We start from the raw sequence: 27,060 nt of genomic DNA, 5'->3' as shown, positions 1-27,060 counted from the left end.
CTCTCTCTCTCACACACACACACACACACATACACAGACACACACATCCTACTCATTTTTGCTCTATCTGGAAACCAAGTTTCACGCTTTCTCTCATTATTGTGAACATTACCCACTGGTTTCTAGAATTTTCCATGAGGCAAAGTCAAATTATCTGAGTCATGATCGCCATTTCTTCTCTCAGCAGAAAATCCAAATATGTTTGGTAGATTTTCAAGACACCTAACTATTTTTAGAAAGATGTTATATTTTTAAGCAATCATTTTAATTACTAACAGGCCCCCTACCTCCTACCCTCCCACAAGACCTGCTTGTGAATTTCTCATGGGTCTCCTATGAAACATGGAACAACAGCTTGGAGTTCTGATTATAAGGGATGAAAATGACTTGGTAGGAGTGTTATGTGCTTTTTTCCTGAGCCTTAATAGTTTCTACATAGTTTCTGGGTTTGAGAAAACCAGATGTTAGGGCAGCTCTGCTCTGCCTTATGTTTTGGAGTCTGCAAGAAGAGGGCATGGTAAGGATGGGGCAATTTATCCCCTCCCTGTTGCCTCCTCCCTCCCTGCTTTGATCCTTCACTCCATCCTCTCTCTATTCCTCCAGTGAACCTAAAGTTCTGGTGGCCACCGGGACCTCTCGTGGGTTTTACTGGCAAATGCAGTTGAACCCCTAAAATTACGTATGCCAATATAATGGGAAGAATGTTGAATTGGGAGAAACTCTAGGCCTGGATTCTTGTTCTTGTTTTGTAATCAGCAAATGAAACCTTAAGTGTGCCATGTGACTTTCTGGACCTCAGTGTCCCCTTCTGTGAAATGAATAGGCAGGGGATGTCGGTGGTTATATTAAATCTCAAATGCCCCAAGGGATTAGTTTAATGGGAAAAATGAGTGAAGTGTGCTAGGCAGAGCCTATCTTTTCTAATGGGTCAAGCTTTTACCTCCAGACAGTTCTGTTTCCAATGCTATGCGGAAACATGGGCCCAGGGACAACAAATGGTTCCATTTTTCACAAGAGAAACCTGAGACTCAAAAGCTGAGAATTCTAAGTGAAATATCTTGATTTTCCAGGTGTTGAAAGTGACTGCTGGATAACTAAACATGTTAATGGGCCAAATACAGCTCCATGACTAAAAGGTTAAAGCCTCGGAACACAATTTTCTCAATGACAATGACCTAAAACAGCTCTCAACACAAGCATTCAAATATACTGCACAGACAAATCATATTCAACCATGTATAGCCAAAACAATTCTGAGGAAAAAGAATACAACTGGAGGTATCGTATTTCCTCATTGCAAACTATATTACAAAGTTATAGTAATCAAAACAGGATGGTTTTGGCATAAAACACACGTAGATCAGTGGAACAGAATACACAGCCCAGTAATAAACCCCACACATGCAGTCAAGTATTGAAAAAGGAGCCAAGAATGTACAATGGGGAAAGGGTAGTCTCTTCAATAAATAGTGCTGGGAAAACTGAACAGCCATGTGTAAAAGAATGAAATTGGACCACTATCTTAAACCAATCATACACAAAATTCAACTCAAATGGATTAAAGTCTTGAAACCATAAAGTTTCTAGAAGAAAGCTCTTTGACATTGTTCTTTGCATGACTTTTTTAGACTTGACACTAAAAGCAAAGGCAACAAAAGCAAAAATAAACAAGTAGGACTAAATTAGACTAAAAAACTTCTGCTGAGCAAAGAAAGGGGCTTCCCTGATAGCTCAGTTGGTAAAAAATCTGCCTGCAATGCAGGAGACCCCAGTTCAATGCCTGGGTTGGGAAAATTCCCTGGAGAAGGGAAAAGCTACCCACTCCAGTATTCTGGCCTGGAGAATTCCATGGACAGCTGGAATTCTCTGTTCCATTGGTTTAAGATAGGAGTCCAGTTTCATTCTTTTACACACGGCTGTCCAGTTTTCCCAACACTATTTATTAAAGAGACTACCCTTTCCCCATTGTACATTCTTGGCCCTTTCTTCAATAACTGACTACATGTGTGTGGGGGTTTATTTCTGGATTGTGTACTCTGTTCCACTGATCTTAGTGTATTTTATGCCAAAACTATCCTGTTTTGATTACTATAACTTTGTAATGTAGTTTGCAATGAGGAAATGTGATACCTTCAGTTGTACAGTAAAAAAACCCACCAACAAAATGAAAAAGTAACCTACAGAACAGGAGAAAATATTTTCAGATCACATATTTGATAAGGAGTTAATATCAAGTATTCTGGAAACTCATAGCAAGGAATTCAATAGCAAAAATACCATATTACCATATACCATAACTTTAAAATAGGCAAAGGACCTGAATACCAACAGGTATATAAAAAGGTGCTCAACTTCACTAACCATCATGAAAATGTAAATTAAAAGCACAATGAGATACTACCTCAACCTGTTAGGATAGCTATTATTAAAGAGGTGTGTGTGCTAAGTCATTTCAGTCGTGTCCAACTCTTTGCGACCCTATGGACTGTAGCCCACCAGGCTCCTCTGCCCAAGGGATTCTCCAGGCCAGAATACTGGAGCGGGTTGCCATTTCTTTCTCCAGGGCATCTTCCTGACCCAGGGATCGAGCCTGCCTCTCTTTATGTCGCCTGCATTGGCAGGAGAGTTCTTTGCCACTAGCGCCACGGATGAGGATGTGGAGAAAGGAGAAGCCTTGTGTGCTGTTGGTGGGCACGTGCACTGGCATAGTCACAGTGGAAAACAGTGAGGAAGTGTACAAGAAATTGAAAAGAGAACTGCTACACGGTATAGCAATCCTGCTTCCAGGTATATATCCAGAGGAAACAAAATCATTATCTGGAAAAGATATCTGTATTCCCATGCCCACTGCCACATTATTAGCATAGACAAGATATGGAAACAATCTATGTGTCCGTCAACAAATGAATGGATCAAGAAAATGTGACTCAAAGATATGTATATATAAAGGAATATTCTTCAGCCTTACAAGAGAAGGAAATCTTGAACCCTGTCATCTGCAATAACATGGAAGAAACTGAAGGGCATTATGCTAAGTAAAATAAGCCATACAGAGAATGACAACTACGTCAAATGGTATCATTTATATGTGGGATTTTAGAAAATCAAGGAAGAAGTCAAACTCATGGAAACAGAGAACAGAAAAGTAGTTGCCAGGGTCTAGGAGGTGGAGAAAAGGAAGTTGGTCAAAGGATACAAGCTTTCAGCTCTAGGGTCTGAGGATGGATTGTATCACATGGTGATTGTAGTTGATAGTACTATATTGTAGAATTGAAATCTGCTAAAAGAGTAGAACCTAAATTTCTCATACATAAGCAAAAAGGTAAATATGTGAGGTGATGAATGTCAACTCAGCGAGGGAAATCCCTTCACAGTGTATATGTAGATCAGATCATCATCTTGTACACTTCAAATATCTTAAAATTTTGTCAATTATAAACTTGGTAAAGCTGAAAGAAATCACATTATTTATTCCTGAAGTAAGCACTGATGTTCACAAACTAGAGAATGTAACTAGATTCAGCTACAGGATGTGTTAATTTGCTTAGTTCATTCTACAGCTGTGATGCTCTACAACCTTAGGTTGGGTGATGTGCAACAGGAAATTACATAAATGATCTCCTGCATCATGACACGTGCGTATGGCTTCCTAGAGCTTTTGTCTGTCATTTAGTTAGACAGACCTCTTTCCAACCATTGCCCTGGGGAGAACATAGGAAAAGGCAGTCATGATACCTTCATCATGGTAGTTCAAATAGATAATGCAGTGAGATGGAAAGCACTCTCAATATTTAAATTTTAATTGGCGGTATATATTTCAGGTCTTTATTTCCTTAGGATTTATTTTTATATATTGGGAACTAAAGTGATAGTTATTTTGCTTTTTCTAAAGTATGGCTTAAGTCACTCTCAATATGTCCCTAAAAGACTTCAACATCTTGGATTATGTTTATGAGAAATAATAAACAAAGGGAAAATATTGGGCATTGATAATCAATCACACGATGCAGGCAGCCCTGCCCTCCAAGATTTGTTGTGCGGCTCACCAAGCTGTTGAAGAGACAGTATTGGGTTGCAAATGTCCACGATCATGCTTCTAGAAGCCAAGTCTCCCTCAACTGGTCTGAGACCTCTATAATCTAGAGCTCACAGCCAAATGGCCCATCTTCACTTAGCTGTAGCAGGGAGGTAGCAAAAACATTTCTAAGTTAACTGGGAAAACAAACTGCTGGCACACTTTCCAAGGTATTTTGTAAAGCCAGTAACTCCTCCAACAGTGGTTCCCACACTTTGGGATATCATGGCCCAGCCACATTTCAAAGCAAATTTACAACAGTTAACATTAAGAAAAAAATATTAAAAGAGAAATTACAATAAGACAAAACAAAATAAAAAGCACACCAAGGAAGGCCTAGCAACCAGATTCCGTCTATTGTCCTAAAGTTGCACACACACACACACACACACACATGACATGTCAACGCTAACCTAGTAGAAAGAAGATACTCTCAAAATACCGACAATCCCTTGAATTGAATACAATTAACTTTATTAAAACTTACCCATTATCCTGACTTTTTTCCCCTTGTTGGCAGTTCTGGGTACCCTTTACCAGAGTGGAGGAACTACTGCATTACTCCCTCCGGCAGTCTAGAACTCTATACTCCGTAACACAAGACACCGCGCTGTAGCAGCACAGAACATTTATCACTAATATAGCAGAATATCTTTTGGAAAAAAATGTTCTTTTGCCTTTTAACCCAGAAAGCCTGTAGGAACTCCCCAGAGGATTTGATTTTAATGAATACATGTGCCTTGCCCTAAATTCTCTGCCCTCGGGGCTTGTGGATGGAAACCAGGCAGAATTTTGATACAGACTTTCACTTACAGACTAACCAGTGCTCTAGAATCCAAATAAGAGGGTGGGAGGAGCACACCTTGTGGAGGTCCCGCATGCTGGAGGGAGGGGGCAGTGAACGTTACCTTTGGAACGCACACTGTGGGCTCAGACAGGCGCGGGTACGTGTAGGAGCTGTAGGAGTGTCCTTGAGGGTGGGTTTTAAACGGACTTTCTCCGAAGGGCATCATGGGCTCCTGGAGCCCGGAGCCTGACCGGGACCTCTGCCGCATGGCAGGCTGAGGGCTCGTCTGACACAGGTACGATGACTTTGGCCTCCTGTCATAGTCATCCAGGCTGGGTCCCCATTCACTTTCGCTGTATGCCAGGCTCTCCTTTGAGCACCCACTGGTCCCTGCAGTTCTAGAAGGTGTGAACTGGAACGGATAATCCAGAGGGGAGCTGCCCGAAGCTCTCTGGAAGCCCCACTTGAGGTCACTGTACTCGCTGGGTTTGCTCAGTGAGTCCAAGTGTGCATGATAATCTGCAGGAAACCTGGCTCTGTCGGACTGCAAAGGCTGCATCTCAGGATAATAGGCCTCCCCGTGTTGCATCTTCAATACGTGCCCATTTTGCCTGGCAGAGTGGCCGCCTTTATAAAACGGGTCCAGATCATCTCCATAGAGACTCTTTTCTCTGTACTTTTCAGTCGCATAGTCAGCAGTGGTGTCAGATTCGCTGGAATACTGCGAGAAGGTGAGAAAGCCGTTTTCTTCCCGATGGCCTGGACCACGGCTGGAGGCTCCCTGGTCTGGGGTGGGTGGGCTTTCCTTCCTCAGGGAGTTGGAGCGGGTCACGGAGATGTTGTCAAAATCCTCCAGCAGGCCGTTGATGGAGGTCTCTTTGCAGGGTTTGTTTCCTCTAACGATTGTCTGGGAATAATAAAGGGAACACTGTTTAAAGAAAACATTTCACACTTGCAAACTGATGGAAGAATCCTATCCTGATTCCGTCCAGTTTAAACCACGGAGGAAAATAGGCCCCAGGGGCATTTCATTAAAAAAGATAAATAAAAAAGCCTGTTGATTGTTTGATTTCTTGACTGGTGAAATAAATCAAATATTAAATAGTAGTCTCAAATTGCAAATTCTTCCTCATCTGTCTCAATAGAGATATAAAATATCAAAAAGCCATTTAGAAGCTATTTATCGGGTATCACTGTTTTATGTACCAGTTCATTGTTTCTTCACTAAACCCTAGCAATCTAACAATAAGCTGATGATTATAATTTTAAGTTCATAACTCTTTGCTTATAAAACGTATACTTACTATCTTTTTACATTCATTATCTAGATTACTTCCAAAATTAAAACCATTGTTACTTAAACAGTAACATATTCAGAAAGAGGTGCACATTTTTTTAACCTTTTTATGAAAGACACATAATAATTGAAGCTATCAGATTTCATAGAAGAGGAAACTTTCTAAGCTGTAAATAGGGAATGGCACGAAGATTACTTATATGATTTAATTTGTGATCAAACGTGATATAACTGTAATGGTTTCTTGACTGTATGTGTATCATCGGTATCATCATCGCCGAACTTTGGATGGCTTGGTAATGATGTGGTTGTACCTGAACCTTAGTGGCAAACTGCCAAGCCCAAATGTTCCCTTTAATGAACCTAAATAACACCAGGATGAATAGCAGGAGCGGAAAGAAATCAGAAACTACTTACAAAGCTAGTCAGCTGCACCTTGACAATGACAAAGTTTGCAGTAAAATATGACAAGGGCAGATAAAAGAACAAAGAACAAAATGTGACTTCAGACTTCCAGGAATGCAAGAGAAAAATACCTTGGAGGAAGTAGCAAGGAGTTGAAAGCCATTTCAGTTAGCACAAGCGATTTCAAACTGGAAGAAAAAGTCAAAGTCCTCCTCGACCTGTGTTTTATAGATCAGTGCTTCTCCAACGACCACAGTGAAAGACAAGTTGTTTTTCTCCCCCCTCAGTCAGTTCTGGACTTAAGCCTTGGTCTTCACCCTTTCTTTTAAATAAACGTTTAAGTCTGGAATACTTCCAGATTAACAGAGAAGCTGCAAAGAGAGGTCTCATATATGTCTCACCTAGTCCCAATGTTTTTTATTAATCACATTTTTAAATTTAAGCTTTCTATTTTATATTAGAGTATAGTTAACAATATGGTGATGGTTTCAGGTGCATAGCAAAGTGACCCAGCCATACATACAGATGTATCCATTCTCCACTGAAACTTCAGGGAAGCTGCTAGTTGTTAACATCTTGCATTACTATTAACATAAACTGTTTACCACAGTTTATGTAGATTTCATTAGATTTTTTTCTTAGTGTTTCAGAGTCCTATCCAGTCTACCTCACTACCTTTATTTGTCATGTCTCCTTAGACATGAGATAATTCTCAGACTTTCCTTGATGACCTTGACAATTTTTTTTTTAATTTGAAAGTTTTTTTTTTAAATTTCATTTTTTAACTTTACAATATTGTATTGGTTTTGCCATATATCAACATGAATCCGCCACAGGTATACACGTGTTCCCCATCCTAAACCCTCCTCCCTCCTCCCTCCCCGTACCATCCCTCTGGGTCGTCCCAGTGCACCAGCCCCAAGCATCCAGTATTGTGCACAATTTTAACGAGTACGTGTCAGTTATTGTGCAGAATGTCCCTCAACTGGGTGTATCTGGTATTTTTCTCATGTTTAAACTGAGGTTATTGGTTTACGGAAGGAAGATCACAGAGTAATATACCAATTTCATTACATCATATCCAGGATACACACCATCAGCATGACTATCGCTGATGATATTGACCTTGATCACCTGGCCATAGTAATAGTTGCCAAGTTTTCACACTGTAAAGTTTTGCTTCCCTCCTTCTCCCCTCTCACTGCACTCTTTGGAAGCAAGTCACTAAGTGTAGTCCATACTCAAGGGGTGTCCAGTCAAGATCTACCTTCCTGATGGGATGTATCTACATAAAGTACTTGGAATCCTTTTGCATAGGACACTTGCCCACTTTCCCTATTTATTTATTTTCATTTTTATATCATTTATTTGAATCAGTAGGGATAGAATCATGAATATTTACTTGTTTTATACTTTGATAGAAAGTGAAGAGGAACTAAAGAGTTTTTTGATGAGGGTGAAAGAGGAGAGTATAAAAGCTGGCTTCAAACTCAACATTCAAAAAACTAAGATATAGCACCCGGTTCCATCACTTCACGGAAAACACATGGGGAAAAAGTGGAAACAGTGCCAGATTTTATTTTCTTGGGCTCCAGAATCACTGTGGATGGTGACTGCAGCCATGAGATTAAAAGATGCTTGTTCCTTGGAAGGAAAGCTATGACAAACCTAGACAGCATATTAAAAAGCAGAGACATCACTTTGCCAACAATGGTCTGTATATAGTCAGAGCTATAGTTTTTTCAGTAGTCATATACCAGATGTGAGAGTTGGACCATAAGAAAGGCTGAGTGCCAAAGAATTGATGCTTTTGAACTGTGGAGCTGCAGAAGACTCTTGAGAGTCCCTTGGACTGCAAGGAGATCCAAACAGTCCATCCTAAAGTAAATCAATCTTGAATACTCATTGGAAAGGCTGTTGTTGAAGATGAAGCTCCAATACTTTGGCCACCTGATGCAAAGAGCTAACTCATTTTATAATACCCTGATGCTGGGAAAGACTGAAGGCAAAAGGAGAAGGGGGCAGCAGAGGATGAGATGGTTAAATAGCATCACTGACTCAATGGACATGAATTTGAGCAAACTCTGAGACAGTGAAGGACAGAGAAGCCTGGCATGCTGCAGTCCATGGGGTCTTAAAGAGTTGGACACAACTTAGCAACTGAATAATACTTTGGGTTATAATTCAATACAGGCATACTTCATTTTTATTGTGCTTCACTTTATTGTGCTTTGCAGATTTCTTTCTTTCTTTCTTTTTTTTTTTTTTTAACAAATTGAAGGTTTATGGCAACCCTGACTCAAGCAAGTCTACTGGCACCATTTTTCCAACAACATTTCCTCACTTCTTGCCTTTGTGTTACATTCTGGTAATTCTCGAAATATTTCAAACTCTCCACCAGCAAAAAATATTATAATTCACTGATAGCTCAGATGATCGTTAGCATTTTTCAGCAATAAAGTATTTTAAAATTAAAATACTTTTAGACATTATTGTTTTTAGATATAACACTTCTGTACACTCAGTAGACTACAGTACAGCATAAACATCATTTTTATAGGCACTGGGAAATCAAATATGTAGGTCTTGATTTACTGCAGTACTTGCTTTATCGTCATGGTCTGGAGTTGAACCTGCAATATCTCTGAAGTTTACCTGTACTTTGTTGTTTTGTTGCTCAAATCATTTCAGCTTTGGTTATTAAGAGTTCTTTGAGACTGGCTGCTGTGTCCCTATGACAAGGCCCAATTCTTTTATTTTTTGATCATTTGCTTACTTTCTGGCACTATCGGAGTGCCAGAAAGTACCTTAAATACTCTAAGCTTAGCTTGTATTTTTCCTGTCCCTGCCCTAAAATCAGCCTTTTCTCCAAGGTGCCCTGGCCCCTTTTAGTGGAGGATGCTATTAGAAATCAGTGCCTGGCTGCTGGGGGTGCACACTGCTACCGGGGGTCGCTGCCTCCAAGCCCCTTCAGTGACGAGAGCCATGCAACAGTCACGTGTAAAGTGACCCATGTACACACACGTCTATAATTCTACCCATTCATCTCTATCTGTAGTAAACTTAACACGGATTCACATGGATGTCTCTGAATCTAATCTAGTACCATGTGGTTCATTCTAGTTTTCCCCCTTACTATTTACTTCTCTGATGCCCCTGGAAATGTAGAGGGTGATGGAGGATGTGAGGGATTAAAAAGCAGTTTTAAAACACACTGATAGTCTCATTAAACAGACTGCCTTTGGGTGGACCCAAATGTGCAAATAGAAAATGAATTTAGAATGTTTAAATACAACTCATCAGTGAAGGTAAGTTAAAAGGTGAAGGTTATTATTTTCTCCCATTCTGAAGGCTGTCTTTTCACCTTGCTTATAGTTTCCTTCATTGTGCAAAAGCTTTTAAGTTTAATTAGGTCCCATTAGTTTATTTTCGCTTTTATTTCCATTACTCTGGGAGGTGGGTCATAGAGGATCCTGCTGTGATTTATGTCAGAGAGTGTTCTGCCTATGTTTTCCTCTAGGAGTTTTATAGTTTCTGGTCTTACATTTAGATCTTCAATCCATTTTGAGTTTATTTTTGTGTATGGTATTAGAAAGTGTTACAAGTGGTAGGCCAGTTTTCCCAGCATCACTTGTTAAAGAGATTGTCTTTTCTCCATTGCATATTCTTGCCTCCTTTGTCAAAGATAAGGTGTCCATAGGTGCGTGGATTTATCTCTGGGCTTTCTGTTTGTCCAGTCCAGGTTTGATGCATGAGACAGGGTGCTCGGGGCTGGTGCACTGGGATGACCCTGGGGTATGGGATGGGCAGGGAGGTGGGAGGGGGGTTCAGGATGGGGACACATGTACACCCATGGCTGATTCATATCAATGTATGGTGAAAACCACTACAATATTGTAAAGTAAATAGCCTCCAATTAAAATAAATAAATAAATTAAAAGAGATATATACCTAGAAAGGCAATAGTGGCAATAAAATGGACTATAGCCACCAAAAAAAAAAAAGAAAAAAAGGTGAAGGTTATAGAGTAAAGGAAAGATCAGAGAAAAACAAACTAAAAATCTTGGAAAATTTTCAGGAAGAGGAGAATTTGTAAGTTAGGTCCAAGAGAGTGCAACATGTGTAAACTCTCACTTACTGAGTGACTGAGGCACAAAGATGATCAGGACGGTATAAGGCCATCAGGACGCAGTGTGATCACAGAAGAAACGCTCCCTGCTCAAACTTGTACCACAATCACTTGCCTTTGGAATTTATATCCAGAAAACCTGTTGGTTCATCTTCAGCAAATTAATAAATGACTGTATTGAGGGCTAGACTTGGAAATTCCCTACCAGGACACAGATATCTAGAAGAAGAAGAAGAAGAAGCCTTCTCTGTATGATGTGACTCCTTTAAAATCAGAACATTATTGAACACTTCCTTTGAAATTGCTGGGTCCTCAAATCTCACTATTTCCCCACCAATATCCTTACAAGTTCATTAATGATTTGAGTGGGCAGACTTGAGATTAACTCCAGTTCTGGAGAATATTGAAACAAAAGAATGTAGTTGACAAAAAGAGGCATCTATCTTATCCATCCATCCACCTATCCACCCATTCTTCCACCTATCTGGAGAGTGATATCTATAGATAGGTATAATAGATATCTGTAATATCTATATCTATACAGATTTTTTTAATTGACTACTGAGTGACTGAACCGAACTGAACTGAAAGCAATAACATAATTTGGGATAGATTTTTCTCTCATTAATTGTGCTATAAATATCTTACATTTGAAAAAGTAAAAACCAAACCATCATAAACAACTATTCCACAGTTTTTTTATTGCCCAGTATGTGTAGATTAGATTTCTGTGGGGATTAGAGGGTCACTGATTCAGCATACAAATTAATCTATGACCTTAGAATTGGGAAGTTCACTGTTTCTGTGCATTTGTCATTGAATGGCCAAAGTATGTTCACTTTACATGCAAAATTATAGTGTAAATCCAATAAACAGAATTCTATGCATTTGTTAATATGGAAGAAGAAATATTGCTATGAGCTAAATGCTACTTAAAAGAAAAAAAAAAAGACTATTCACTGAGTAGACCACTCAGGTATGACCTAAATCAAATCCCTTATGATTATACAGTGGAAGTGAGAAATAGATTTAAGGGACTAGATCTGATAGACAGCATGCCTGATGAACTATGGACGGAGGTTCATGACATTGTACAGGACACAGGGATCAAGATCATCCCTGAGAAAAAGAAATGCAAAAAAGCAAAATGGCTGTCTGAGGAGGCCTTACAACAGCCGTGAAAAGAAGAGAAGCAAAAAGCAAAGAAGAAAACGAAAGATATACCCATTTGAATGCAGAGTTCCAAAGAATAGAAAGGAGAGATAAGAAAGCCTTCCTCAGAGATCAATGTAAAGAAATAGAGGAAAACAACAGAATAGGAAGGACTAGAGATCTCTTCAAGAAAATTAGAGATACCAAGGGAACATTTCATGCAAAGATGGGCTTGATAAAGGACAAAAATTGTATGGACCTAACAGAAGCAGAAGATATTAAGAAGAGGTGGCAAGAATACACAGAAGAACTGTACAAAAAAGATCTTCACGACCCAGATAATCATGATGGTGTGATCACTCACCTAGAGCCAGACATCCTGGAATGTAAAGTCAAGTGGGTCTTAGGAAGCATCACTATGAGCAAAGCTAGTGGAGGTGATGGAATGACAGTTGAACTATTTCAAATCCTGAAAGATGATGCTGTGAAAGTGCTGCACTCCATATGCCAGCAAATTTGGAAAACTCAGCAGTGGTCACAGGACTGGAAAACGTGTTTTCATTCCAATCCTAAAGAAAGGGAATGGCAAAGAATGCTCAGACTACCACACAATTGAGCTCATCTCACATGCTAGTAAAGTAATGCTCAAAATTCTCCAAGCCAGGCTTCAGCAATACATGAACCATGAACTTCCAGATGTTCAAGCTGGTTTTAGAAAAGGCAGAGGAACCAGAGATCAAATTGCCAACATTCACTGGAACATCAAAAAAAGCCAGAGAGTTCCAGAAAAACATCTATTTCTGCTTCATTGACTATGCCAAAGCCTTTGACTCTGTGGATCACAATAAACTGTGGAAAATTCTGAAAGAGATGGGAATACCAGACCACCTGACCTGCCTCTTGAGAAACCTGTATGCATGTCAGGAAGCAACAGTTAGAACTGGACATGGAACAACAGACAGGTTCCAAATAGGAAAAAGAGTATGTCAAGGCTGTATATTGTCACCCTGCTTATTTAACTTATATGCAGAGTACATCATGAGAAACAAGGGGCTGGAAGAAGCACAAGTTGGAATCAAGAGTGCGGGGAGAAATATCAGTAACCTTAGATATGCAGATGACACCACCCTTATGGAAGAAAGTGAAGAGGAACTAAAGAGCCTCTTGATGAAAGTGAAAGCGGAGAGTGAAAAAGTTGGCTTAAAGCTCAATATTCAGAAAACTAAGATCATGGCATCCAGTCCTATCACTTCATGGGAAATAGATGGGGAAACAGTGGAAACAGTGGAAGACTTTATTTTTCTGGGCTCCAAAATCACTGCAGATGGTGATTGCAGCCATGAAATTAAAAGACGCTTACTCCTTGGAAGGAAAGTTATGACCAACCTAGATAGCATATTAAAAAGCAGAGACATTACTTTGTCAACAAAGGTCCATCTAGTCAAGGCTATGGTTTTCCCAGTAGTCATATATGGATGTGAGAGTTGGACTATAAAGAAAGCTGAATGCAGAATTGATGCTTTTGAGCTGTGGTGTTGGAGAAGACTCTTGAGAGTCCCTTGGATGTCAGGGAATGTCTAACAGAAGGATTCCTATGTGCCGTTTCTCATAAATTCTCTGTTCCTTATCAGTTTCTATTCCGAGAATGAGTAGAGCTGCATGCAGCTCTCAGGACTGAGATAATGAGAAATGGTATCTGCTTGGATTCCTTTCAGTAACTCCATTCAGTGACTCTTTTCCGTGTCAGCGACCTTGTATGTATTAGACTATTCATATTGTGGCTATTGATAAAATTTCATCCTGTGTAATAGCTGAGTAATTATCTTACTAAAGATATATAAGCCTGCATTTCTGCTAATAAAATACCTTTGCTCCATCAGAGCTTGGGTCCCCGTGTCTTTCTTTCTTTCTTTCTCTCTCTTTCTCCCTCCCTCCAGCTCTTTTTCTTTCACTTTCTTATCATCTACTCTGGACCACCAGGTTCTGGTCCATTAAAGGACCCCAACACTTGGACTGCAAGGAGTTCCAACCAGTCCATCCTAAAGGAGATCAGTCCTGAATATTCATTGGAAGGACTGATGCTGAAACTCCAATATTTTGGCCACCTGATGTGAAGAGCTGACTCATTTGAAAAGACCCTGACGCTGGGAATGATTGAAGGAAGGAGAAGGGGATGACAGAGGATGAGATGGTTAGATGGCACCACTGACTCAATGGACATGAGTTTGGGTAAACTCCGGGAGTTGGTGATAGACAGGGAGGCCTGGAGTGGTGTGGTTCATGGGGTCACAAAGAGTTGGACATGACTGAGCAACTGAACTGAAGAAATATTTTTTTTAAAACCCAAGTAGCACGTATTTATTATCCCTGTTTTGAATCTTAGGCTCACACCACTTATCAGCCTTTTGATATTGGGCAAGTTAGTTTACCTTATAACCTTTTAAGTCACAGTTTCTTAATTCATAAAACTAAGAAAGAATAAATAATATGAGGCAAGAATAAATCCTTGCCTCATAGGGTTAATGTGATGATTTAATGAAATAACATGTGTGGCGCAGTTGGCATGATTCCTGGCATATAGTAAGTACTAATAAAGGTAGTCAAATCCCTATTTTATGGGTAGAATTTGCTTTTAAATTAGGTTGATAATAATTTAGGAAAAAAAGAAGCTGCAAACAACATATAGAAGAAATAAATCTCAGCTTTGTATACCTGGATAAAAAGGATAATTGATGTAGTAGACTTTAAAAAACTATTAATTATGAATGTCTTGAATTTAAACAGTTGAACCTCAAATTAATACCAATTGTTATCAGTTCAGTTCAGTTGCTCAGTTGTGTCCGACTCTTTGCAACCCCATGAATCGCAGCACGCCAGGCCTCCCTGTCCATCACCAACTCCCAGAGTTCACTCAGACTCACGTCCATCGAGTTGGTGATGCCATCCAACCATCTCATCCTCTGTCGTCCCCTTCTTCTCCTGCCCCCAATCCCTCCCAGCATCAGAGTCTTTTCCAATGAGTCAAGTCTTTGCATGAGGTGGCCAAAGTACTGGAGTTTCAACTTTAGCATCATTCCTTCCAAAGAAATCCCAGGGCTGATCTCCTTCAGAATGGACTGGCTGGATCTCCTTGCAGTCCAAGGGACTCTCAAGAGTCTTCTCCAACACCACAGTTCAAAAGCATCAATTCTTCAGCGCTCAGCTTTCTTCACAGTCCAACTCTCACATCCATACATCACCACTCGAAAAACCATAGCCTTGACTAGACGGACCTTTGTTGGCAAAATAATGTCTCTGCTTTTGAATATGCTATCTAGGTTGGTCATAACTTTTCTTCCAAGGAGTAAGCGTCTTTTAATTTCATGGCTGCAGTCACCATCTGCATTGACCAATTGTTATATATACACTAAATGGCTACTTCTGATTACATCTAAAAAATGGAATTCTTTCAAGTCAAGATTAGCACTTGTATCTTTTTAAAAAATGTATTGACTAGTTGCAAAAATTAATAAAACTGGGCTTTCAATGTTTAATTGGGAGCTTAAGGGTGGTTTGTGTTTTAGACCAGTGCTTCTCAAACTTTAAGATGCACTCAAATCACCAAAACCCCTGTTAAAGAAGATTATGACTTAGTAGGTATGAGGAGGGGTCTGAGACTCTGGATCCCAAATGCTGCTGCTGCTGCTAGTCTGTTGTTCACACTGTGTACTTGTAATAGAGGAGAACGAATCCGACTCCTTGTTGGTCTTTTACTTTAAGCCTCTGTGCTCCGTTGCCTGTGCTTAGTCATGCTGGCTCTGCACCTTCTGTAAAAGAACGTTGCCTGTAGCCAGAAATACACAGGATAACCCATTCTGGATGCTCTGACCTTTAAAGTATAACACTCTTCTATTTATATAGAGATAAAATGCTGCAGAACAGAGAATAACATTTGTCTTATCGGAGGCTTATAGGAATATCATGACCTGATCTACCTGGACAGCTGGAAGGACAAAGGATTCTGATACCAAGAAGTTTGCAACAATCAACCACACGCCCTCCCCTTTCAATATACAAGAAGCCTGAATTCTAATTGGGTAAAATGTTGCTTTGGGACACTAGTTCATCATCTTCTCTGCTTGCTGGCATTCTGAATAAAATCATTATCCCTCTTTCAAACAACTGGTCTCCTGATTTATTGGCCTGTTGTGTGGTAAGCAGAACTGAGTTTGGACTTGGTGACATACTCATGGTGTTATGTATTTTCCAGATTCTCCTATAATCAGGGTTACTTTTACAAAAATAAAAGTTAGACTGAGATATGCTTTTCAGTATAATAGGATTCAGCAATATATATATACACACGCTATTAAATATATAATGTATATTTTATTATTATATACAGCATAGTGTTAAATATATCATATATATTAATACATAAGTAATGTTAACTATGTACATATTGTGTACATTTTTTGATGTTGTGGTTGTTTATTGCTATAGTTGGTCAATATTTCTGCCTTTCCTATGAAGTGAAATATTTATGTTTAACCAAAATGAAGACTTTAATAGATCTCAACATTTTAGAACATATTCAATAGCATCATTATCTTACCATAAAGTTCCAAGCCTTGGAATTATTGATACATAAAAGCTGAGTACCACAGAAATGAAGGTGTTGCAAACATTTGGAAATAAGAGAATTTCATCTATAGTGAAAAAAAACAAAACTCCTAGAACTGAAAGCACAGTCTACCTGAGGCATTTTCTTGGATCTCCTTTATAGCATTTGAAAATATTTACTGATGGTATACACGAATCCCTCTTAATTTTCTTTCCTTCAGTGAAAACTATTAAATCAGTGTTAACAAGAAGGGGCTAAGAAAATGTCAACATTAAAAATAAATTGCTGACTCATCCTCCAATTTTTTTTTTAAAGAAGGATATAATAACCTTATTTAATCAGAAAAAACACATTTAACTGGAGGCAATCTGTGTTTCCATGACATGGGTTTCACGTTAAAGGACTCCTAATTGGCAAAGGGATGATAATGAAATCCAAACATACAGAATTTTACAACACAGTTTAAGCAGGCTTCAAATGGTAAGAACTATTATTTATTACTTTCAGCATCTGATGTTTATGAAAGCAAGATTGTGCAGTTTTGCAGAGATCAATAATACAATAACTGCAAGAGTACCAGTAAATCTCATGCTGCAGACCAGTCAGGCATTAAAAATCAATGCAACCCAATCTACTTGAGTTTGACACCATGGTTCTCATTGTCTCTCCTCTGTGCCTGGACCAGCTCGCCGTCAGCTCTGGCTCCCAGTGACAGCGGCCATATTTCATGGTCCTTCTTTCTGAGGCTGCTGGCCGGTGATAAGCTATAATGGATCTGTCCGTAAGAACAGCTGTCTCCCCTTGATCCCGGAAAGAGATGAAAAAGTGCCTCTGGTCTCACAAGCTGTATTAACCCTGACAATAATAAAGTGTGTAATTAACAGCTTTGCCCTAATAAGACCTCACATTTCTTTTTTGAAACAATGACTTCTATCCTCCTCAAGAATGTGTTTCATTTTGTCTTTCTGGTAAACACTTCTCAGGAAGTCAATAAGCTAGACAGTCCCCTGAGTCAAGAATAAGCCAGGACCTCTTAGAAAATAACTGATTTTCAAACAATCCATCTAAACTTGTACCCTCTTTGCAGAGAAACAATTCCCTTTTTTTCACAAGGAATATGGCTAGAAACAGCTGGGTACATAATCCCAACAAACAGATCTGATATACTTTCATCCTTATGGGAAGAAATGTTGGCTTTTTTTTTAACATCAAAAGAACTCAGATCTTCTAACTTCTTTCAGTTTTCTACACATACTTTTTTTGATAACCACAGAGAGTGAGGCTAATTAGGTGAGTTAGTTGAGAATCACATACTCCTGCAAAATATGAGAATTAGGGCAGGGTATCTCAGAGTGGAGGAGGTGATGAGGGTTTCTAACCATTAAAGCCATTTTAAATAAATTATGCAATAGTTTTAATCACACAAAATTCAAATAAACAAATTCCTTTACTAAAAATATGTTCAACAGAAAATATAAAAAAAGTATTAACAGAATGCATCTAAGGAAGGTTCTGTGAATTTTGTAGAGATCAAGATTTTGTCATTACAGTAATTGGGTTTTCTCTGCCTTTGAAAGCACAATAAATCTAACACATTTAGTCATCAGTTCATACAAGGATAACCCCCAAAGGTGACTTCCTATTTATTGTTAACTTGGCAAAGCAAATGTATAGTTTATAGCCCTAGTTCTTGCTGCTTGCAACATGCAAGGCAGCCAGGCTGAAGTCAACTGAAGTCAGTTTGCCCAGAGTTAATAGTTAAAAGGGTGGTGTTGGAGAAGACTCTTGAGAGTCCCTTGGACTGCAAGGAGATCCAACCCGTCCATTCTGAAGGGGTTTAGCCCTGGGATTTCTTTGGAGGGAATGATGCTGAAGCTGAAACTCCAGTACTTTGGCCACCTGATGCGGAGAGTTGACTCATTGGAAAAGACTGATGCTGGGAGGGATTGGGGGCAGGAGGAGAAGGGGACAGAGGATGAGATGGCTGGATGGCATCACCAACTCAATGGACGTGAGTCTGAGTGAACTCCGGGAGTTGGTGATGGACAGGGAGGCCTGGTGTGCTGCGATTCATGGGGTCGCGAAGAGTCGGACACGACTGACTGACTGAACTGAACTGATGTTTGTATTTAAGTCAGTTTGAGACTACGAGTACCATAGTTGAGAACTTAACTGCTATTTTCTAGCCATTTTTTGGTTCTAGTGTCTAGGTAGCAGTTTAGTTTATGGAAGTATCTCTGCTCATTAATTTATGCATTGAATTAAACCAAAAATTATTTCTAGGTTCAGGGAGCACTTGGAGAAGAATGAGACAATATTCCACAATCTATTTCTTGAGCAAGAGATGTGAGAATTGAGTATTATTTTCTTTAAACTCTCCATGTGCTATATTCTCGTCTTAGCCTGGTTTCCGGAAATGCAGAGCTGAGACAGTGGCCAGCATGTGAGCACTTTATTTTGGAAAGTGAGGTCAAGGAATAGCATGGTGAGTAAACAGGGAAAGGGGTAAGACATGCTTTCAAGCTGGTTGTCTGTGGACTGTTAGGGCTCAGTTCTCAGCAGTAAAAAGCCACCAGTTTCAAAAGCAGAGGTAAGTGGTTCAACCGAGGTGGCGGAAGTATGCCTTAGCAATGGCCAGAGGAAGAAAGGTTGGCCTAAAAGCTGTGAGATGGGACACAACAGGTGTTAAGTACCCTTTTTTAAGAAAAATATTTCACAGTAAAAATTTAATGACTTCCCTGGTGGTCCAGTGGTTAAGATTCCATGTTGCCACTGAAGGACACACAGGTTTGATCCCTGGTAGGTGAACTAAGATTCTGCATGCCATGTGGCACAGCCAAAAAAGAAAACTAAAAAAATTTGAAAATAAAAGTTTGAAAATAAATTTCAAATGAAGGTGGAGTCCCCTTCTCACAAACCAATGAGCTTGGATATTGGTATTCTTTTTTTTTTTACAGTTACTTTTTCTTTTTTATTTTATTTTATTTTTTAAACTTTACAATATCGTATTAGTTTTGCCAGATATTGGTATTCTTGATTAATGTGGTATTAACAGACATGCTAGGTAACCACCAAAGATACGTGCTCCCTTTCCACAGGGTAACCTTACTGTTGCAAGGCTGTCCCCAGCCAGGGGCCACATTTCCCAGCACCCTTTGCACCTAAATGGACCATCAGACCAACCATCATCCATGGAATATGAGCAGGTTTTGATGTGTGTCCGTCCAAGCCATATTTACAAACAAATATACTTTCTTCTCTTTATTTTCTTGTCTGTCAGGTGGACAGAGAAGATATGACAGGATACTCTCAGAAGTTGCCAGGAGATGTCAGAGCCACATGATGGAACCTACAATGCCCAGTGACCATGTGCATTGTCAGGCTCTGGACAGAAATTTGCACACTGTACCAGTTCAGTTCAGTTCAGTTCAGTCGCTCAGTTGTGTCTCTTTGCGACCCCATGGACTGCAGCATGCCAGGCTTCCCTGTCCATCTCCAACTCCTGGAGCCTACTTAAACTCATGTCCATTGAGTTGGTGATGCCATCCAACCATCTCATCCTCTATTGTCCCCTTTTCCTACCACCTTCAATCTTTCCCAGCATTAGGGTCTTCTTTTCCAATGGGTCAGTTCTTCACATCAGGTGGCCAAAGTGTTGGAGTTTCAGCATCAGCATCAGTCCTTCCAATGAATATTCAGAACTGATTTCCTTTAGGAAGGACTGGTTAAATCTCCTTGCAGTCCAAGGGACTCTCAAGAGTCTTCTCCAGCACCACAGCTCAAAAGCATCAATTCTTCGGTGCTCAGCTTTCTTTATAGTCCAACTCTTACATGCATACATGACTACTGGAAGAACCATAGCTTTGACTATATGGACCTTTGTTGGTAAAGTAATGTCTCTGCTTTTTAATATGTTGTCTAGGTTGGTCATAGCTTTTCTTCCAAAGAGCAAACATCTTTTCATTTCATTTCACCATCTGCAGTGATTTTGGAGCCCAAGAAAATACAGTCTGTCACTGTTTCCAGTGGTTTCCCATCTGTTTGCCATGAAGTGATGGGACCTGATGCCATGACATTAGTTTTCTGAATGTTGAGTTTTAAGTCAACTTTTTCACCCTCTTTCACTTTCATCAAGAGCTTGCAAAACTGTTAGCTTGCAGACTCTAATTCAGCAGGTCTTATATAGGGCACAAAATCCTGACTTTTGAACAAGCTCTTCAGTAAGGCTGATGGTCTGAAAGACAATTTTAAGTTGCAAAGTCCTAAAGAACAGATCAAGTTCCTTAGATGACTGAGCCGAGGTCTGTATATTCTAAGAAAAATGAGATCACCACTATATCCTAGAGGGAGTGTGGGAGATGAGTTCAGCAACCTGGGTTCTAATCCAAATTCCATCATGGGTAATTATGAAGCCTTTGTCAAGCTATTTTACTTTGCTGGGTCTACCACTCCCTTTGTGCTGAGATTTGCCTGGCTCCCTTCCAGCTCAAAAATTCTGTTGCTTTGAAGACTCTCTCCACATTCCAGCTGTTCTCAAGAGTTACAGCTAATACAAAGCACCAAGTTTGCAAAGGAATTGTCTTGATTGAAAAATAATCTGACAGATGCTTAATGCCTAGGAGAGAAAATTATGTGTGCTAACAGTAGTGTATACTTTCCTACACTTTTAAATTCTTAGAATAGGCGCTGACCCTCTATTTTAAACAACTCCTAGGTTAGATACATGAGCCCCAAACCATTTGGTGTCCTGACATGTTCTGTATCAACAATGTCAGATTGTGGCAGGTTGATGTGCAAGGATGCTAATTCTCCTCTCCTGGCTGTACCAGGTCCTTTTCAAGGTGACTCTGCAGTTCCTCCCATCAGAAGATGGCATCTGTTTCTCTGCCTGTTTGGCCACATGACTTGCACTGGCCAAAAGGGTGCAGACAAAGTGATGTTATGCCTATGTAAATCTACATGTCTAGAGGCTGTGCACCTTTGGACCCTGTCCACTTGCCATGAGAACAAGCCTGAGATAGCCTGGGGAATGAGACTTATGGAGCAAAGATGAGTGATCCCAGCTGAGGACATCCTAGGCCAGCCAGCCTACAGCCCACTCAACTGCATGGGTAAACCCAGATGAGACCGGAAGACCTGCCAGCTGAGCACAGCTCAAACTGCCAACTTGTAGAATTGTGAGGAACAACAAATGCTTGCTGTTCTTAGCTCTTAAAAAAACTCATAAAATATAAAATTTACCATCTTAACCATGTTTAAGTATATAATTCAGTGTTATTAGCTACATTCACATTGTTATGCAGCCATCACCACTAGGCATTTCCAGAATTTTTTCATCATCCCAAACAGAAACTGTGCCCATTAAAAAATAACTCCCTGCTTGCCTCCTCCTAGTCTCTGGTAACTTCGAATCTACTTTCTGTCTCCACAAATTCACCTATTCTTTGCCTCTCATATAAGTGGAATCATATAATATTTGTCTGTTTGTGTCTGGCTTATTTCACTTAGCATAATGATTTCAAGGCTCATGTTGTAACATGTGTCAGGATTTCATTTTTTTAAGGCAGAATAATATCCTATTATACATATATACCATTTTGCTTATCCATCTCCCTATTGATGGATCACCTTTTGGCTTTCAAATAATGCTATTATGAACATCAGTGTACAAATACCTGAGTTCCTACCTTGAATATCTTTGAGGGTATATAACAATAAGAATCTCTAGTCTTTCCCATTCTATTGTTTTCCTCTATTTCTTTAAATTGATTGCTGAGGAAGGCTTTCTTATCTCTCTTTGCTAGTCTTTGGAACTCTGCATTCAAATGGGTATATCTTTCCTTTTCTCCTTTGCTTTTAGCTTCTCTTCTTTTCTCAGCTATTTGTAAGGCCTCATCAGACAGCCATTTTGCCTTTTTGCAAAAGAAAATTTTCAAGAAAATTAGAGATATATTTCTAATTCTACAAGGGAACATTTCATGCAAAGATGAGCACAATAAAAGACAGAAATGGTATGGACCTGACAGAAGCAGAACATATTAAGAAGAGGTGACAAGAATACACAGAAGAACTATACAAAAGAGATCTTCATGACCCAGATAACCATGATGGTGTGATTACTCACCTGAGCCAGACATCCTGGAATGCGAAATCAAGTGGGCTTAGAAGCATCACTACGAACAAAGCTAGTGGATGTGATGGAATTCCAGTTGAACTATTTCAAATCCTAAAAGATGATGCTGTGAAAGTGCTGTACTCAATATGCCAGCAAATCTGGAAAACTCAGCACTCGCCACAGAACTGGAAAAGGTCAGTTTTCATTCCAATCCCAAAGAAACGCAATGCCAAAGAATGTTCAAAACACTGCATAATTGCACTCATCTCACATGCTAGCAAAGTAATGCTCAAAATTCTCTAAGCCAGGCTTCAATAGTACATGAACTATGAACTTCCAGATGTTGAAGCTAGATTTAGAAAAGGCAGAGGAACCAGAGGTTAAATTTCCAACATCTGCTGGATCATCGAAAAAGCGAGAGTTCCAAAAAAAAATCTACTTCTGCTTTATTGACTACACCAAAGCCTTTGACTGTGTGGACCACAACAAACTGTGGAAAATCCTTAAAGATATGGGAATGCCAGACCTCCTGACCTGCCTCATGAGAAATCTGTATGCAGGTCAGGAAGCAACAGTTAGAACTGGACATGGAACAACAGACTGGTTCCAAATCGGGAAAGGAGTACGTCAAGGATGTATATTGTCACCTTGCTTGTTTAACTTATATGCAGAGTACATTATGTGAAATGCTGGGCTGGATGAAGCACAAGCTGGAATCAAGATTGCCAGGAGAAATATCAGTAACCTCAGATATGCAGATGACACCACCCTTATGGCAGAAAGTGAAGAAATAAAGAGCCTCTTGATGAAAGTGAAAGAGGAGGGTGAAGAACCTGGCTTAAAACTCAACATTCAGAAAACTAAGATCATGGCTTCTGGTCCCATCAATTCATGGCAAATAGATGGGGAAACAATGGAAACAGTGGCAGACTTTAGTTTTTGGTCTCCAGAATCACTGCAGTCATGAAATTAAAATACACTTGCTCCTTGGGAGAAAAGGTATGACCAACCTAGACAGCATATTAAAAAGCAGAGACATTACTTTGCCAACAAAGGTCTGTCTAGTCAAAGCTATGGTTTTTTCCAGTAGTCATGTATGCATGTAAGAGTTGGACTATAAAGAAAGCTGAGCACCGAAGAATTGATGCTTTTGAACTGTGGTTTTGGAGAAGACTCTTGAGATTCCCTTGGACTGCAAGGAGATCCAACCAGTCTATTATAAAGGAAATCAGTCCTGAATATTCATTGGACGGACTGATGCTGAAGCTGAAACTCCAAAACTTTGGCCACCTGATGTGAAGAACTGATTCATTGGAGAAGACCCTGATGCTGGGAAAGATTGAAGGTGGGAGGAGAAGGGGATGACAGAGGATGAGATGGCTGGATAGTATCACTAACTAGATGGACATGAGTTTAAGTAGGCTCCGGGAGTTGGTGATGGACAGGGAGGCCTGGCATGCTGCAGTCCATGGAGTCGCAAGGAGTCAGACACGACTGAGTGACTGAAGCGAACTGAACATTGACAATTGCTGTTTCACAGTACTATAAAGCAATTATCCTTCCATTGAAAATAAATTAAAAAAAAAAAAGAATTGCTGTTTCACATGGTAAGTCTAGTTTTAACTTCTGAGTAACCACCAAACTCTTTTCCAGAGCGGCTATCTCATTTTACATTCTGACTAGCAATGTATGAGGGTTCCGATTTCTCCACATTCTAGCAAGTTTCTGTATTATTTATTTTTAAAATTTTATAATAGTCATCCTAAAGAATATGAAGTGGTATCTGATTGTGATTTTTAAAAATTTTTTTACATGGACAGATTTTGGAGTCTTTATTGAACAATATCGTTCTGGCTTTTTTTTTTTTTTTTTTTTTTTTTTAATGTTTTGGCCTTTTGCCTAGGAGGCATGTGGAAGCTTAATTCCCTGACCAGGGATTGAACTTGCACCCCGTACATTGGAAGGCAAAGTCTTAACCACTGAACTGCCAGGGAAGTCCCTCACTGTGGTTTTGATTTGCATTTTCCCCAGTGATGACTATTGATGTTGAACAGTTTTTCATGCACTCAGCTGTTTGTATATCTTCTTTGGAGAATGTCTATTCAAGTCCTTTTGCCCATTTTTCCCCATCCTTTTTTAAAAATTAATTTTATTGGAGTACAGTTGTTTTGCAGTATTGTGTTCATTTCTACTGTAAAGCAAAGTGAATCAGCTATATGTATGTACACATATATATGTGTGTGTGTGTGTGTGTATATATATATATATATACACACACATCCTCTTTTTGGGATTTCCTGACTTCCCTGGTGGCTCAGACAGTAAAGCATCTGTCTACAATGTGGGAGACCTGGGTTCAATCCCTGGGTCGGGAAGTTCCCTGGAGAAGGAAATGGCAACCCACTCCAGTACTCTTGCTTAGAAAATCCCATGGACGGAGGAGCCTGGTGTCTATGGGGTCACAAAGAGTTGGACACGACTGAGCGACTTCACTTTCTTTCTTTCTTTCTTTCCCATTTAGGTCACTACGGGGCACTAAGTAGAGTTTCCTGAAATATACAATAGATTCTCATTATTTATCTACTTTATACATAGTATCAATAGTGTATGTATGTCAATCCCAATATCCCAACTCATCCCACTCTTCCTTTCTCTTGGTGTCCGTAAGTTTGCTCTCTACATCTGTGTTTCTATTTCTGTTTTGCAAATAACATTTTCTAGATTCCACATATATATGTTAATATATGATATTTGTTTTTTTCTTTCTGACTTGTTTTACTCTGCATGACAGGATAAAGAAGATGTGGTACATATAAAAAAGAACAAAACTGAGTCATTTGTAGAGACATGGATGGACGTTTGCCCATTTTACGCTGTTTTGTTGTTGATTTGGAGTTCTTTGTATATTCCAGATATACGAAGTGGACAAATGCTTTTCAAATATTTTATCACATTTCTGGCTTGTGTTTTCACTCTCTTGGTAGTGTCTTTTGACATACAAGGTTTTTATAAATACAGTTTTTTTTTGTTTGTTTTAGGTACATGTGTTTTTTGTGTCATATCCAAGAAGTCACTGCCAAATACAAAGTCATAAAGCTTTTCTGTTATATTTTCTTCTAAGCGTTTTATAGTTTTAGCTCTTATGTTTATGTCCCCATTTTGAATTAATTTCTATATATGGTATAAGGTAAACCTCCAAGTTCCTTCTTTTACATGTGGATATCCAGTTTTCTCAGTACCGTTTGCTAAAAAATTGTTCTTTCCCCATCCAAAGATCTTGATACACTTATTAAAAATCACTTAACCAAAAATGTGAGGGTTTGTTTCTGGGTTCTATATTCTGTTCCATTGGTTTAGATGTATATGCTGATGCCAGCTCTATACTTTAGCTTTCATTATTGTAATTTTTATTGCTTTGTAAGTTTTGAAATAACTAAGTGTAAATTCCCCAACTTTGTTCAGTTATTTGGGGTGCCTTAAGATTCCATATGAGTTTCAGGATAGGTTTTTCTATTTCTGCAAAGACCACGAATGAGATTTAGATAGGGACTGTGCTGATCTATAGATCAATTTGTGTAGTATTGCCACCTTAACAATACTGAGTCTTCAAATCCATAACACAGGACATCTTTCCATTTATTTATGTCTTCTTTTATTTCTTTCAGGAATATGTTGCAGTTTCAGCGTGTTTTAAGCTCTTTGGTTTTGGAGTGCTTTGTTACACAACCTTGTTTGTGATAATAGATGACTACTGAGAAGGCTCCCAGCAAGGGATTAATCTTCCTCATTTGTTAAACAAGTTGTCAGGGAAACTGCTTATCCCCTGTCCTCGTGTTTCCATGATGGGCCTTCCACTGGAACAATACTTTCCTTCTCTTGCTTTTGCTAAGCTCTTGTCTGCATATGACAGGGAGCATGGCTTATCTGATTGAGGGTAAAGGAGAAGGGTTAGGGAGCATGCAGGGCTCCAGGGTCCTTCTCTTTATTGTTCTGGACAATCTTCTGTCTGCCTGGCATGGATATTCTTCTGCTTCCATGTGGTAAGGACCTAGAATGTCTTGTCTACAGGTCAGCAGTCCCAATCTGATCAGTGTATGAAGCCTCGTTAGTAAATGGGGCTTCACAATCATAAAGCTGATATCTGGATCTCAATCGATCTTTCCCACAGTCAAAGAGAAAAAGTTAAAATTTTACATAATCTCCTTCTTCTGCCTCTGTAACTCAGCTTGCTCCTTGCAAAGTCTGGATCATGTAGGTCACGTAGTCTCAGAAAGTGGCAACTTGCAATACTAGGAACTGGAGATTATCTTACTCACCCTTGTCCTGCTCTTTGCAATTGCCCAGCCCCTGCAAACCTGCTTAATCACGCCTGTCCATGTAAAGGTCAGACATCTCCCTCTCCATATTGACCACTGTTCGTGCGCATGCGAAACCCCTTAGTTTAAACCAGCCTGTTAGCAGCTAGTGTCGCCCACTACAGTCTGTCTATAAAAACTC

At 39.5% G+C, this 27,060-nt stretch overlaps 1 protein-coding gene across 2 annotated transcripts in view; it reads right to left on the bottom strand.

The window, feature by feature from the left end:
• Positions 1-27,060, bottom strand: part of PAK5 (p21 (RAC1) activated kinase 5) — a 427,019-nt gene that overhangs the window by 39,947 nt on the left and 360,012 nt on the right. For both annotated transcript variants that reach the window (XM_044928304.2, XM_025264585.3), the window contains one exon: positions 4,984-5,769. In XM_044928304.2, coding sequence (XP_044784239.2) covers positions 4,984-5,769 — 786 coding nt within the window. The remainder of the gene's footprint in view (positions 1-4,983; positions 5,770-27,060) is intronic.

Source organism: Bubalus bubalis, chromosome 14 (assembly GCF_019923935.1).
Source record: "Bubalus bubalis isolate 160015118507 breed Murrah chromosome 14, NDDB_SH_1, whole genome shotgun sequence".
Classification (NCBI taxonomy): Eukaryota; Metazoa; Chordata; class Mammalia; order Artiodactyla; family Bovidae; genus Bubalus; species Bubalus bubalis.
The sequence above is the reverse complement of the archived record's forward strand: the minus strand, read 5'-3'. Positions and strand labels throughout refer to the sequence as shown.